Source organism: Heloderma suspectum, chromosome 2 (assembly GCF_057233095.1).
Source record: "Heloderma suspectum isolate Gila_16-S chromosome 2, 16-S_ref, whole genome shotgun sequence".
In the NCBI taxonomy this organism is placed as follows: Eukaryota; Metazoa; Chordata; class Lepidosauria; order Squamata; family Helodermatidae; genus Heloderma; species Heloderma suspectum.
The window spans coordinates 189,793,539-189,809,948 of NC_139459.1; the positions used below are offsets into that span (position 1 = coordinate 189,793,539).

The window sequence follows — 16,410 nt, forward strand, 5'->3', positions numbered from 1 at the left end:
CCAACTGCACATTCTGCCCTCCTTGCAAGGAGGGAAGAACATGCGATCGGTGGGAGGGACCGGCTGCCTGTCAAGCCTGCACGGCCTCTTTCCTTGCACGGAAGGAGACCATTCAGGCTTTTCAGGTGGTGGAGGCAGGAGTCTCCTGCCAACCCCTTGTTCTCCCCTCCTTGCAAGAGGGGAGCACAGGGGGTCGGTTCGCTAAGGGACTGGGCAGCCACCAGACCTGCTCACCAGGCACGGGGCTGCTCAGCGAGCAGGGGCCACAAGTGGGAGGAGTCCACCAGACTCCACCCCTTTCCCAGACTATCATGGCATCCCTACTTCTGCCCTGTTTTCAGTATTATATTATGTGCTTGCTCAGCCATAGTCAAGAAATGCTGTTGAGATACACACCCCAAGAAGGTGACCCAGAGCAACAGAGAAACCGATGGACAAGGCTGGGGACCCCACATTGTCACTCCTGCGGTCATCAGTGGAGGCAAAAATGCACAGGACCAACTGGAAGGTGAGGAATAGCTCCACGGTGGCCGCCTGCCCTGATGTTGTGTTATTCTGCACCTAAAAGAAAACAGAAGAAAATCAAGCACCTCCTCGGGGACTCTTGCTCTCATTTTGCACAATCCCCAACATTTAACATGCTGAATGCTGAACATTTTAAAATGCATGACATTGACTTCAAAGGATCTTTAAAAAAAAAATAAATAAAACGTCATAATCTTAAACCCTTTTAAGTGGCACACTACTGCTGGGACATTTATTCACATGTCATTTCTGCACGACTGTTTCTATGGCTGTATGGCAAATGTGTGAAGTGCTTGCAATGCAGAAACCCAACAGAAGAAAAGGAATGGGTAAAGACAAAGGAAAAATAACAGCACGGACATGGCTTCACTCTCAGTTCCCTGTATCAGCCTGTAAAGTGGGTATAAAAACACCTTACAACTCATAGGGTAGTTGCAATGATGAATGGGATATGAGAAAATATTGTTGCAGAGAGTCTAGAGCAGGATTGGCTATAAAACTGAATGGTGTTGAATGTTCTTCAGTTTCAGTGATGGGGTAAAACTAGTGATAGCTGTCGAATAGAAAATGGTGTGACTATAAAGATGGAGGGAATATTAAAATTCCTGTTCGGTGACACGTTTTTCTTGCTTGCTGCTGCTTTGGCAGCTCCTCCCCACCATCACCCTGGCTGCTGTGCCTTCCATCTTTCTGGATTAGTCACGTGGGTGATCCTACCCAATCAGTGAAGGGGAAGATGGCACAGCGCTACATAGCCATTAAGGTTTGTCTCTGTGATGATGTCACTGGGGGCAATTGTGCTTGAGGACAATTATGAGTGAAGAAGTGAACATTTTTGCAGAGTCACTAAAATCACCAAAAAGAAGAGATGTTAAGCACTACTGAAAAATCTTCTCAGAGAACTGTGGCTAGTTTTGGCTCAACTGTTTTATAGGCCCCTGTAGTGAAACCGCCTCTCTCTTCTTCCAGCCTTCGGTCCCTCAAGGGGGCATTTGCTTTTACTTCAGGTTGTCCCCACCCACCTCAGGCTTCCGCCTTTAACAACCTTTAAGATATTACTCTTATATTTCCTTAAGAGTAGTGGAGTGTGTGAGAGGTGCCCTTTTAGTTTTTACCTTGGTTATGTATGAGTAGTGTGCTTATGAATCAAGTACAGAGTCTGTGTAAAATAACCAAAACCATTTATTTAGTTTAAAATAACTATTTAAATTATAAAAGATTTCCTTAATATGAATTTCTTGTTCTCGGTTACATTATGATTTAACTTCCTAGTCTAACCTGAGGCCTAAGCCCACTCTACACCCTACCCCCATCCCCAGGAGATGATGATGCGAATCAAGCCAATCCTGCTCTGAACCACCTATGTATTCAACTGTCTCCTTTAACCAACACTCCACTCCTGCACCCCCACTCCTCCAACATTCTCCCTGACCAATCACCCAGCACTCAACCAATCATGCAGTCCCATACATTCTCACTCACTCTCCAGGCAACCTCAAATGTATGGAGAAGCTATTAAACCATAAACACAGAGTTTAAATAAACAAAACCATGGGGCAGTTTTGACACAGCCCCCCCTTACAAACCCCCCATCCATACTGAAATAAACTCAGGAGAGTTGGCTGCCCTTGGGTGATCCCTTACTTCTGCTTTGGTTCTAACTCCCTGCCATAGTGATTCAGTAGTTATATAACTACATCTTGGGGGTTATATAACCACACCTTGGGTGGGAAACCTGAATGAACGCAAAGATAACATCTCCATTATTTCCCTCGTTTGCAACTTCAATCACATTTTGATTTGCCTTGGATGGATATACACCATTGGGTAAGGGTGTGACTCGCAGTGCCAGCAGTATTCTAGGGATAGCAAAGATTTTTATCTGTGACGCACTTGTGCCGCTGGACGCCATGAGAAATATGCTTGGATACTGAAATTTTGAATACCTGAACACTCAGATTCTTGATACAGTCATGCCTGACTTGCAAGCAGACATGGCTATAATTCAGGCCTGCATCATTTGTGACGAACCAAGCTGAACACAGCGCTCAAGCTAGGTATCGCGCATCCAGTCTGGTGCTTGAGAACCTCCTTAATTTTGTGCAGCCCCAAGCAAGCAGCAACACCAAAGTGGTGTATTGAACCCCTGGGGGGAGGCACCATAAATGGCTGGTTGACTGTGCCCATCTTAGTAGGTCGCAAGTAGGGTTATATGGGTTTTGTTAAATCCATCCCCTCTGTGTTTTGTGGATTGTTAGGCATCTTCCATTCTGTCGTCCACTCATTGATGGAATCAGATTTTTTTTTAACCAGAATTCCATTCTACTTGTGCTCATTTGCATTAGCTGTAATGCGCACTTGCGCACTAGCACTTATGCGAATTAGCACAAATCCCCCCTGAAAGTGAAAAATTGGTCCACAGCTCCATGGAATCTGGGTGACTCGGAAAAAGTTGGTCTGCTGTAGAACCCGCAGGCTGGATTCATAGAAATCTGAAATCATTTGAATCCATTGTGGATTTCTCAGATATCCCTAGTTGGAAGCTGTATGTAGGCTTGGTATACTTCCTCTCCACGTGATCATTTTGGGAGTGTCTCACAAGCACTCCTGTCAACATTCTGTGCCAAGGTCACCCAAACTCTGCACCATGGGCAGCTGACTTCTGTTCCTTGAATGCACTGTGCAAACTGGTTGCAAATGTATTATTCCATTAATAAGAGGGATGTGCAATGACTGGTATGCCCCAAACTTTGTCTACTAGAATTCCTGCCCCAATAACATTTGGCTTGTGAGATTCCATGAGGCATTGCTCACACTTCTCGTTGCAGCCTTGAGGGCTAGAACCTTCCTCTCTGTAAAGGGACTGCAAATGGAGAGGGTCAAGGTGTGGAATCCAGCACTATGTTCCCAAATTTGCATTTCTTCAGTGCACTCGTGGAAGCATGGCGAAACACACAGCCCTGCACAAGATGTATGCTTAATCCATGCTGTCAAGGAACTTCAGCTTCCTTTTCCAGATGTGATCCTCGTGGTTGAGTCAGAAGCTCATTATCAAAATAAACAGAGCGATAAGAATGCTACCTGAGTCCATGGGGGTGGGGGTGGGGAGTATCCCAGAGCATTGCATCAGTGGACTCTTTGGAAGCATGGTAATCAGGCTTGTGAATGCTCCATCACCACACGTCTTGGTGGCAATCCTCCATTTTCTGGAAGAATCTACAAAGTTACATGCCTTTTTGAACCCTGGTTATCCGATAAATACAGTTCCCATTGATGTGGAAGCTGATAGCATGTACTAGTGATTTATTATGCCTAATTCTGAAGTTTAGCTCTTCACCACAGCTATTTCGGCTGGAGCCATCCCCTCTATTCACACGTCAAGGATCAGTGCTAGGCGGAGCAATCCTACCCTAGGGGAGTGGGGTGAGGGAGGGGAGAGATCCACTGGTAGAGCAATGACTGCAACCTGTGCCTTGCTGCTTTACTGCAGCTAGGGTCTACGGCAGGGAAGCTTTTTCCTTTTTCCTTCCCATTGACTGCACAGGCTGGCGTAGTGTTCCTCCGATTCTGTGGGCATGTTGGAGCTACAAGGGCGCTTTGATACAGTGGATCCACATACACCACTGACATTCCCGGTTCCACCAGGGCTCCTGGAGGAACACCTATCTTGGCAGAGCTTTCTGTTTCTGCCGGCATACTGGGGGATCTCTCTGGTGGCACAAGTGTCATTCCACTGGTAGACCTCTCTCCTTCTGCCAGCAGAGTGAACTTACTCCACTTCCTAGGGCCCCTCTGCTGCCCCCCGCTCAAGAAAATAGGGTTGCTCCCTTAGTTGTCCCTCTCATCATTTGTTCCCTGGATACCTGTTATAAATATTGGACATCTATATGAAAATATGATAACTATTTTCTGTTTTCTCCAGCTAGATTTTCTCCTTTTATCTTCTCCCATCATCCTCTGTCTGTCTGCCTGTCTCTCTCGCCCCCCCCCCCCCAACCCCCATGTTGTAAAGTCAGCTAAAACTGCACAAAGGACAGTTTCATCCCCGAGGGATCTGCGGACAAAAAGCCTGCTATTTGTTCTAGCAGAACAAATAGGCAGAATAAATCAGCGCTATGTACTCTTCTTTTAATGACTTACCTACCTCGGTAGCATCACGACATGTTCCCCCGGCTAATGCCAAGAAATTATTATGGCACACTTTTCACATGACCCACAAGACAAACACAGTCAGCCAGCCAGGTATGGTGGCCCACCAGGCCAAGGGCTCAATAGACCTCTTTGTTTTTGCTGCTTGCTTGGCGCTTCACAAAAACAGGGAGGTTCTCAAGCACCTGGCAGGCCAAAATACCTGGCTGGGGAGCTGCTTTCGGGTTGGCAGCTTGCAAATTATGCAGGCCTGAGGTATAGCTATATCTGCTTGCACACCAGGCGTGACTGTATGAAGACGTTGAACATTCAGTATTCACTGTCTCAATATATTCCAGCATCTTTTTTTATTGCATTCACTAGCACAAGTGCGTCACACACAGATAAACATCTTGGTTATTGCTAGAGGACCACTGGCATTGCAAATCGCTGTCTCACCCAATGGCATATATCCCTCTTACCGCAGCTTACTTAAGAGGAAGGCAAATCAAAATGCAATTGAAGTGGCAAAAGACTACAAAATTGCTAGTCACAGCCATTCTCTAACAACGCCCACCACAGCATCTGACTGGGTGGATATGTATCACCTCCGAAACCTAATTGTACATCACTGTAATCATGCAAGTGCCCTGACTCTGTTTTCTGGCTGGCTGGAGTAAAATCAGTGAGTTAATTATTCTGGAATGATGCGACTCCCTTTAGGGAGTTATATTCACACCCTCCTTTGAGGACACCGTGAGAGTCAACAAATACCTTCAGGGGGTCCCTGGAGACTGTGGATGACTGAAGAGCCACACTGAATATGGACTCTGCTTTGCAAACTAACTCAATAAATTACCTTAATTGGTCTAGCAGTACAAATTATGTTCATGTGGATTGCTTGCAGCTCTCCTCTGTGCACATCCTTACACGTGTGTAACCGCTGGAGGCTGGTGACTCCAGTTTTGGAGGGGCAGTGATTCCATTCTGGGTGTTAGTTAGTTAGAACCAGCCGGAACTCTAAGGTTGCTATCTGAGGTGCTGCACCTTATCCCCAAAATGGGTTCAGCACTTTGGATAGCACCTTGAGAGCTCTGGCTGGTTCTAACTAAAACCCAGAATGGAATCAACTCCCTTCCAAAACTGGAGCCACCAACCTCCACTGCTTATATCCGATTAGGTATTACTGAAGGTGCTGCCTCTATTGCAGGGGTGGGGAACCTTTTTTAGCCCAAGAGCCAAATCCCATTTTGGAGATGCTCTCGGGGGCAGCAGTCCAGCAGTGGGCGGGGCCAAAGGAAAAAGGGGTGGGGCCCCAAATGCCAGCCTACTGTAGCTTAAAGTTCTTCCTGCCAGGTACTAACCCTTAGGAGAGGCATCTCAGCCTTTTAATATGGAGAAAAATGGCTTATTATTATTATTATTATTATTATTATTATTATTGGTGTTTTTACCCCACTCTTCAGCCAAAAAAGGCTCCCAGAGTAGCTTACAAAGATGAATATTAAGACAGTCCCTGCCCTCGAGCTTACAGTCTAAAAGACATGACACAAAAGGAAAAGGGATTGGGAGGAAGGAGGGGCTAAACACCAGGAAACCACCAAGTGATAATAGATGGCCAGGGGGAAGGGGGGCCATCTGAGGATCCCTGGAGGGCTGGATTGTTGTCCCTGGAGGGCCAGACTTGGCCCATGGGCCTGAGGTTGCCCACCTCTGCTCTTCTGGTTAATGGCAGTGGGAGCTCACAGTGAGCTCCAGGTATGAGGGGGACCTAGTCAACCCCTTTCTCCCCTCCCAGCACCCTGTTGCCCCCTCCCCAGGGTAGTGGTGGCTGCTGCAGCCACTTCACCCAGTGCTGAGCACCACTGCCCATCCCCACCAATGTGCACTGTCACCTGCTCCAAGCCACCCATTACCTCACGAGGCCAGGCAGCAGTGGGCAAGGGGGCCGGTGCTCAGCAGAGAAGTGCCAAGGAAAGCGGCTGCATCTCCTGCCATCTTCATGCCCTCAGGATACCTCTGGGACCAAACATACACTATGTTGGGGCTCAGAGCTCCTCTCTGAATCAATAAAGATGGCAGCTGCTGCTGTAGCTGGTAAGGCTGGCACTTCGCTTTATAGGGATGATGGCGTCAGTGACCATGGACCCCCTGGGGCTGATGGACCCAGGTATTTGCCCCACCATGCTAGGTGCTGGTGGCAGGGCTGGGATCTGGTGTCACTGCTCAATGGACATTGATAATTGATGGACATTGATGAGAGCCAGTGTGGTGTAGTGGTGAAAGTGTTGGACTGGGAGCCGGGAGATCTGCGTTCTAGTCCCCACTCAGCCATGGAAGCTCACTGGGTGACTTTGGGCCAGTCATAGACTCTCATCCCAACCGACCGCACAGGGTTGTTGTTGTGAGGATAAAATGGAGAGGAGGAGGATTACGTACACCAACTTGGGTTCCTTGCAAGAGGAAAAAAGGCAGGATATAAATGAAATTAATAATAATAATAATAATAATAATAATAATAATAATGCCATGGGAGGGGCTGTAGTAAGCCATCATAACAGGTACCATCATTTCAAATAGGAGCAGGGAGCTCTCATTTTGGTGACCGAAAAAGGTGGCCATTGTGTAAAAAGATCTGTCACGTCCCACTGCTGATGCCAAACGGCATGGATCTGGCACCACTTGCAGGAGAGCTGGAACATGGCATGGAAACAGGTGATGAGCAGGGGGTTGGACTCGATGGTCTAACAGGCCCCTTCCAACCCTACTATTCTATGATTCCAGGATTCTATGTAATCCCAACAGGAGCTACTCAGGTACTCAGGAAGAGGTGGCTGCTGCAACGGTGGGAAAAGAGAACCCACAACGGTCAAGATGGTTCCAGTAGAAGATTACTAAGCCTGCAGTTCTAGGAACACGCAAAGAGTATGGCTGTAGTTGGTGCCCTTGTTAATACAGCTGATGCTGTCCTTACTGCTGCTGGCTTGGCCCAAAAGAGATGGAGAAGTCTAGTGTAAGAGCTCCCCCTTCCTTTTGCGGGGGTGGGGGGCTTCTGTGTCTTGAACAGCTGCAAGGCATTCAGGAAGATGTGCAACAGAGCCAGCTTTCCCTGGCATGGATATGCAACAGAGAAAGCTCAAAGCTGCACTTGTTGAATGCAGTCTGCCTTACTGCATGTTGAGGAGGCAACCCAAATGCATCTGGTGCTGAAGGTAGCAGAGAGTTTGGGTTGTGGCAGAGTGAAGAATTGCAAAAGGAAGGGTGTGGGTGGAAGCTCTGCTGAACTGCAGACCGGAAGGTCGGCAGGACAGCAGTTCGAGACCCGAGTGCCACGTGACGGAGTGAGCTCCCGTCTTCACTCCCAGCTCCTGCCAACCTAGGAGTTCGAAAGCAAGAAATTGCAAGTAGATAAATAGGTACCGCCTCGGCGGGAAAGGTAACAGCGTCCCGTGCACCTCGGTGTTCAGTCATGCCGGCCACATGACCACGGAAGCGTCTTCGGACAGTGCTGGCTCTTCGGCTTAGAAACAGGGAGGAGCACCGCACCCTAGAGTCGGACACGACTGGCTGGGGACACCTTTACCTTTTTAGGGAGAAGGTAGATCAGGATCTTCTAGCAGATCTCTGGGTGTTTGCAGTAGACCTGCAAGGATTTCCAATCCCTGATGGTTTGACAATAGCACAAACAGAAGGCCCCTTTTCCCTTGAAGAAAGCTTGGGGGTAAGCCGGAGTAGATCAAGCTCCAGTTCTGGAACTGACAATGAATTCTTGGGCTGAGCACGTTCTCAGAGGCCCTTTGTCTTTCGAATCCATGTGTACCTTCTTGAGCCGCTATTTTGCACCTGGCTCCAGTTGTTGGTGCACCTTTGAAAAACAAAGTAGATCAGGCTTCCCCAACCTGGTGCCCTCCAGATGTATTGGCCTACAATTCCCATCATCCCCAGTCGGCATAGTCACTGATCTAAGGAACTTAGAATGGACCCTTCCCTGCCAGTCAGCCATGGGCAGGTCATTGGCTCTCAGTTCCTCATCTGTACAATGGCAGCAATAGTGACCTTACCACACTCCACCCCATTCGATTAATAATAGTTCTAGGAGTACAGAAAGCAGGTGTCAAGACTCCTGGGTGCCATATTCCGAAGGAACCAGAGCATCATCAAGTCTACCTTCCTGTCCCAAGGTTAATCCACTGTATTTATTGGCTGCCCCCTCCCTATCTCCAGTCATTAGTAGGGTGTAATCAAGGTGCCTCCACAGTGCAAATTGCTGCTGCTGACTCAAGACATCTGTTCTGCATAGTAGGTCCTTAGATCTCCTGCAACGCCTTGATGAGTCCTGGGGCACACCTCTCAGATAATGCAGCATTGCTGCTTGGGCATAGAAACATTGTCTTGGACCAGCTAAGTCCCACCTGCTTTTCTTGCCATGGAGGTGCATCCCAAGATTCTTGTCTCAGATTCCTGAAGAATAGACTAGGACAAGAGATGCATGACCTTTCATTCAGTGCTACAGTTCTCGATGGTATCCCCAGCATAATGGTGAAATATGTCAATATGTCAATGAGAGCCAGTGTGGTGTAGTGGCGAGAGTGTTGGACTGGGAGCTGGGAGATCCGGGTTCTAGTCCCCACTTGGCCATGGAAGCTCACTGGGTGACTTTGGGCCAGTCACACACTCTCAGCCCAACCTACCTCACAGGGTTGTTGTTGTGAGGATAAAATGGAGAGGAGGAGGATAATGTAAGCCACCTTGGGTTCCTTGCAAGAGGAAAAAAGGTGGGATATAAATGCAATAATAAATAAAATATGTCAATAGGGAGCCAATATGGTACGGTAGTTAGAGTGTCAGACTAGGGCAGGAATAGACAAGCTGGTGCCATCCAGATGTTTTAGACAACAACTCCCATAAGCCCCAGCCAGCATGGCCAATGGTCAGGGATTATGGGAGCTGTAGTCCAAACCACCTGAAGGGCATTAGGTGGGCTACCCCTGGACTAGGGATTGGGATACTCCAGCTCAATTCCCCATTCAGCTATCAGACTTGTGGGGTAACCTTGGGCCAGTCACCACCGACTCTCATCCTAACATACCTTGCAGAGTTGTTGTGAAGATAGAACATGCAGGGGGAGAGCAAGGTGTGCTGCCCCAAGCTCCTTGGAGGAAAAGTAAGAATGAAAATATGCAATAGGGGGGGACCAGGATTCCTAGCCTCTCTGAACAGAGCACTATGTGAAAGACCTTCTTTGACTGGTCCAGGTTTCTTGAACATCCTGGTAAGGACACACCCTGCTGTAATCCTCCATCCCTCCCATGTCTACTGGTAGTAGAATCCTTACCCTGTTGATGGCCAGGCTCCCCCGGATATGAGGCGGCGTGACTTGATGCAGAAGGGCAGCCCCTGTCACGGCTCCCAGGATCTGTGCTACCATGTAGAAGATGGCCCTCAGGAAGGAGACTTGGGAGCCCACCAGGCACGCCACCGTCACAGCAGGGTTAATATGGGCCCCGCTGACATGGCCCACAGCCTGAACCAAGGTAGCTATGGCCAAGCCGAATGCCAGTGAGACCTGGAGGACATTTGGTGGGGAAGCAGGCCAGCTGAGAGCCGAGCCCAGGCCAAAGAAGATGAAGATCAGTGTGGCCAGGAATTCAGCAAACACAGCTCGAGTGAAAGCCACGGAGCGAAGTTCCCACATCATGGATGAGGACAGGTCAGGAGAATGGAGGCCGAGACTGGCAGCAGCTTCAACTCTCCAGCTTGGTGATGGATGCTGTATCCTGGAAGAATGCTGGGGTACAATCTGTACGTGTGTGTGTGTGTGTGTGTGTGTGTGTGCGTGCGTGCGTGCAGACCAGCTAGAGATCTTCAAGTGGAGGTGGGGTTTGGAAACCGAATGCTTTTTCATTCCTGTTCCAGATGAGAAGGTTTCAGACCCTGCCTTCTTCTCTGATAAGATGGGAAATTAACATTTGCCAGTCCAATAATTTTTTATTTTGATTGGGTCTTGAGAGAGTCCAGCCCCCAGTCACAGGCTGAATTGCAGCATTTCCTTCCCTGCCATGCATTTAGCACTTTTCTTCACCTCTGTCCTTTTCTTCTCTGTCTTTATGTTTGTTTGATAGTTTAACTTTGTTGATTGCTCTGCTTTATACTTGGCCTTGAATGGTTTGCTCTCGAAGCAGCTTCCCGTAATGCAGTTACTGTTCACCGGAGGTGGGCAACACATGGCCTGTGAGCCACATGCATGGGCCCTTTTTGTGGGCTCTGCTGCCCCTCGCCACTGAATTCACCACAGAAATGTGGTGGCACATTAGTCAAAAAGGGCTGAATTCCCCTTGTACTACAGGAAAGCATGCCACAATTTGTCACAGAAATTAGGCAGTGTTGTGGCACAGCAAAAAACCAGGGGGGAAATGCAGCCTTTTCTGCTGCTGTGCAGCTGCATTGCCAAATGTTGGTGGCAAATTTGGTGGTGGGATAGGGTGTGATCACTGGTGGGGTCCAGGGGGAGAAATTTGGCTCTTGGACCTCCAGACATTGCCACCCTTGTTGTACACTGTGATCTCAACTATGTAAGTGGAACTATGTGGGGCAGGGCAGGGGGGAGGGATGGAATGTCAGCACCCCACATCCTCGCACAGCTCCAGGGTCCCATATGCCTCAGCACAGCCCACCAGCATGGAAGCCTGTACTGCCTGGGACCCCACCATGGATTGGGCCCTTGCTGCTGGGCTTAGCTACCTGTAGCAAGGTTCTTCTGATGGAAGCAAAGTGGGAACTTGGCTCCTATCTGCACCAGGTGGCTGCCTTTTCAAATTATTATTTTTTCTTACATCTTGTATTTAAAAGGTTTCTATACTGCCTTTCTGGAAAAAAATGATCAAGACAATTTACAAAAAAATTCGGAAAACACAACTCACAAACAAATAAAAACATATTAAAATGTTTTGTTTTTTTAAAACATAATAACCCTTTTAAAAGCCAAATTAAAAAGATGTGTCTCCTTGACCCTCTTCCTGAATACAGAGATAATGGGGACCAGTCGCAACTTCTGCAAGAGCGTGTTCCAGAGTCTGGGAGCAACACAGAAGAAAGCCCTTACCTGAGATAGGAGGTTCCTCAGATAGTCAGGCCCTAAGCTGTTTAAAGCTTTACGGTGCAATCCTATGCATCTTAGGATAAAGGTTGAAACCAACTTGTTGAATTGTGCCTGGAAAACAACTGGTAAACAGTGCAGATCCTTCAGTGCTGGGATGATGTGATCATGAATCATGATACTGTGCAGCCTAAGTGCCATATTTTGCACCAATTGAACTTTCTGGACACTCTTCAAGGGTAGCCCCATGTAGAGTGCATTGTAGTTGTCCATCTGTGATGTAACCAAGGCATGGATAACTATTGCTAGATCAGACTGGCTCAGGGACAGCCACAGCTGGCTCTTTAGACATAGTTGTACAAACATGTTCCTCACCACCACCTGAACCTGAAGATCAGGGACGGTGCAGGGTCCAGGAGCATTCCTAAGCTATGAATCTGGTCTGTCAAGGGGAGTGTGACGGCCATGATGACCCCATCCAGAACAGGTTGAACCCCAGTCCCCTAGTCAGGCTTTCTGTGGACCAACCGCACCACTATCTTTTTTGGATTTAATCTCAGCTTCTTCACCCTCATCCAGCCCATTATCAAAACTGTTCAAGAGTGACGGCTTCCTTGGAGTCAGGTAACAACATGCAATAGAGGTCCGTGTCATCTACATATTGATGATATGTCACTCCAAAGCTCCAGATGACCTCTCCCAGAGGTTTCATGTAGATGTTAAATAACATAGGACAGGACAGAACCCTATGGGTCACCATAGACCAATGGCTGGGGTTGGATCTCCCAACACCACCTCTGGACATGATCTGAGAGGAAGGACCAGAACCACTGCAATATACTGCTACCAAGGCCCAGCCTTGTCAGGCAGTCCAGAAGGATCCCATGGTCAATGGTAATGAAAGCTGCTGAGAGATCCAAGAGAACTAATAGGGTTGCACACAAAACCTATCCAGTTCCCATTGTAGGTCGTCCATCAAGGCAACTTAAGCAGTCTCAGTCTCATATCCCAGCCAAAAGCCCCACTGAAATGGGTCCAGGCAATCAATACCATCAAATTGTGTCTTTCCCACAATGCAATGCCTCATAGCATTGGTGAGGGCAGGTGCCCAAGTGACAGGGGAGCATCAACATGTTGTCATCACTCTGTGCAGAATGTGACTGGCTGATACAGTCATCCTCCAACGTCCCTGTATGAACTAATCACATTCAGCACTTCATGCCAAAATGCAGCATGGCAAAGTAAGGCCAGCATGTAACAGTGGGTCCTGGTCTGGAAATTATTTTGGAGCAGGTTCACCCATCCATCCCTGGTTGCACACACAAAAAATAACCTGCCCAGCCTCTAAAATCAGCCTTGGGGGCCTGCTGTCTGTGCCACCCATACATGAGATCAGGCAGGAAGGTGTGAGACAAGGCTTTCTTCGTGATGGCACTGCGGTTCTGGAACTCCCTCCCAGCGGAGATTTGCTGGGCTCTTTCCCTTTCTCATTCCAAAGTTTTAAAATGGCTGGTAAAGTCCTCTTATTCCAGCTGATCTTTAATCTGTGACCTACTGTTCTATCATTTTAAATGTCTGGGGAATTTTTTTTAGCATTTCTTGATGTTTAACTGCAGCCATTTCATTATTTTAATGTATTGGTTTAATTTTGTGTGTTGCTGAATTTTACTATTTTTGTCAGCCTTGGGGTTTGGGGAGGGTGGGGCAGTGGTGGCTTATTTGACCCTCTCCAGTCCAGTTTTCCTGCCAGGATAGAAACCCTTGGTGTAGAAAGCCTTCCCTGCCCAACTGCTTGCTATCCTCATCCGCACAGCATGGAAGAAACGCATAAATAAAGGCCTGGTCCTTAGCAGTTACATAGCACTTTGGAATATTCAAAGTACTTCACCTATGCTATCTGAGTAATCCTTATGATGATCCTGCAAGGTATTATTACTTATGTTATGCACACCTTTTCAGTAACAGATGGTGGGCTCAGAGACAACTGAGTTAATACATAAGATGCCGGAGATGTGAGGAGGAAGTGTGTGTCTTAAACCAGGGCCATCAATGACCAAGCCTCAGCACCTTACCACTCAGGCAACATTCCTGCCAGGAAATTTGACAGGCTGAACTGTGTTCCTCAAGGCCACTGTCTAGCCTGCGAATACGATACAAGCCCCACCACCTGACTTTGCATGGTCAGCTGACCCCAAGAACCAATCCAGTTCTCCTAGCCCTTATCAAACCCAGGCTTCAGGGCTTGCTCACACTGGAGAAGACCCTGCCAGGCTAAGGTCCCGCTCCACCCCCTCATAGTGCTGCTACTGGAATTCAGCCTCCTGCCTTGGATTACACCACCAGCTTCTGCCAGTTCTGAGCTTCAGCTACTGCTTTCAGAATTTGACCTCTGCCTTGGAACTTGCCTGCACTAGTCACCTGTGGTTCTATGACATTACCAGCCCGCTCCCCCCAGATCTTGAATCCTGGTGGCTGGGCAGGGCTGGCGTCAAGGGTAGGCCTGGTTGGGCACCTGCTGAGGGCCCGCATCCAAGCAGGGGCCCACTGGCAACAGCCCCTTGGACTTACTCCTCCTCTTCACCATGGCAACCTACTTGTTCACCTGCTTCTCACTCTGGCCCAGACGGCGGTGGTGGTGGTGAAGTAGATGCCACCGCCTGCTTGCACATTGGCTCTCTGCCTGCCGAGCAAACAAATAGTAGCAATTACAGGAGAGAGGAAGAGGAGGAGGAAGACCAACAGCAGCTGGTGAAAATACTGGTGAGAAGGTAGATTCGCTGAGGGAGGCGGCCCACTGAGGGTTCCTTCCCAAGGGCCCTCAAAGCCTGGAGCCAACATTGCAGTTGGGACCCAACCACCAACAGGGAGGGGTGTACGGATTCCTCACCATCCGTTCCAGTGGGGAATCCGTGCGGGGGGGGGGAGGCGATCCGTTCCTCCCCCCAGAATCCTCGTGGAGCGGCTCCGCTCCTCGAGGATGCCACAGAGCTGAGGGCTGCCCCATTCCGCCATCTACCTGCCCTGGATTCCCCTCCCCCCCCCCGTTTTTTTTCCGGCTCCGGAACTTACGTAAATACCTTTGTAATTCCTGCCGAAAAATTCTTTCCGCATGCCCTCGGTCTCCGTAAGAGTAAAGCCCTTCGCGGGGATTCCCCGCGTAACTTCCGGTCACCTGACCTGACCTGACCTGACCTCACCAGAGCTGTCCTGACCTCACCTCACACAGCCTTTTCAGGCTGCTGCTTATTGTTGCACTATTTTCCCAACAGGCAGATAATTGCTTGCCATGTAATTGCTGAGATTGTTTAAGTCAGCCCAAACAAGAGGCAAACCATAACAAGCAGCATCATGTCAATAACCTAGTCAGCAGTCAGGACTCCAGCATGGCCTCAATTTACAGGAGGACCTTTGCTGTAGTTTGTTTCCACTCACCCAGCCTCTTTCCAGGCCTGTTGTATTGACAACGGAAATTATAAAGTATAAATCTGCTCTTTAAGAAGTCTACCATTGCCATAGAGGATATGAACTGATATGATATTTCTAAGCCATGTGCAACGTGTTATTTCTCTGCATTTTATGTGCACAAATGCTTTATTTTCAAAGCTGCGCATACATACTTAGGTTGCTTCACACCCTTTGTCAAGGGGTGCACAGTTGCAGCCAGAACATCCAAAGACGCCTTGGGAGTATTTAATGGAAAGGTGGGGCATAAATGTAGCCAAATAGAAATTGTGTGGGGCCGTGGCTCAGTGGTGGAGCACCTGCTTTGCATGCAGAAAGCCCCAGGTATGATCCCCAGCATCTCCAGGTAGGACTGGGAAAAATTCCTGCCTGAAACCCTGGACAGCTGCTGCCAGTCAGTGTTGACAATCCTGGGTTGGATGGACCAAGGGTCTGACTCAGTGTAAAGCAGCATCCTATGCTCTTCAAAATAAATACTGTGGGCAACTGCTTAAAAAGAAGGAAACAGTGCTACTGTCAAGAATGAATCTGAGCATGTGGAGATGTCTAGCAGCTCAGATTCAGAATGGGAACAGCCAGAACAGGGGGAGGCTCCCTCCCTAGTGAGCTCAGATATGGCAAGGCCTTCTTCTCAAGACCTTGACACAGGTCAAGCCACAGATGGCTTGGCTTGGAGGGCCCCCCCCTTTCCTCCTCCATGAGAACTCGGGTCTCGGGGGAGGAAGAGAGTGAGGGGCATGACTTGAGGGATGCTAGGGTCCGTCACAGAGTGAAGCGGGAAAAGTTAGAGACGAAGCTCAGATGCTCCACCAGGTCGGCTATGCATGAAAGCCTATGTAGGAGGAAGCCACCATAATGGAGGAGCATTGCTCTGAAGCTAGTCTGGCCAAGAAGTTCTTGTTTAGACTGCTGACAAGTTCTCTAACTTCCAAGTTCCAGCTGAGTTCCTCTACTGATATTCATAATATAGCTGTTATGAGTAGCTGTTTTCTTTGTAGTCTGAGAGTTTCCTAGAATTTGCATTTGTAAGGAAGTGAGTTGGTAACTAATTAAGTAGTGAGCCTGAAGCCTAGTATACTGGAGTGTGTTGATTGTGAAGGGGGAGGAAGGATGAAGGAAGGAACGAACGTGACAGCTAAAGCCACAGAACATACGCATGAAGGCCTTGTTCACACTTGAAGCTTGCCCTTGAAGGAAGC

The 16,410-nt window shown here is 48.5% G+C and overlaps 2 protein-coding genes across 2 annotated transcripts in view; one reads left to right on the top strand and one right to left on the bottom strand.

Annotated features, from left to right (window-relative positions):
* LOC146353610 (exendin-4) overlaps window positions 1–16,410 on the top strand; it is a 491,914-nt gene that overhangs the window by 180,284 nt on the left and 295,220 nt on the right. The gene's annotated exons all lie outside the window — the stretch shown is intronic.
* Window positions 1–16,410, bottom strand: part of LOC146353614 (aquaporin-2-like) — a 64,114-nt gene that overhangs the window by 10,041 nt on the left and 37,663 nt on the right. Inside the window, exon 4 of the mRNA XM_084832307.1 lies at window positions 397–561. Within this exon, the coding sequence (XP_084688433.1) occupies window positions 397–561 (165 nt within the window). The remainder of the gene's footprint in view (window positions 1–396; window positions 562–16,410) is intronic.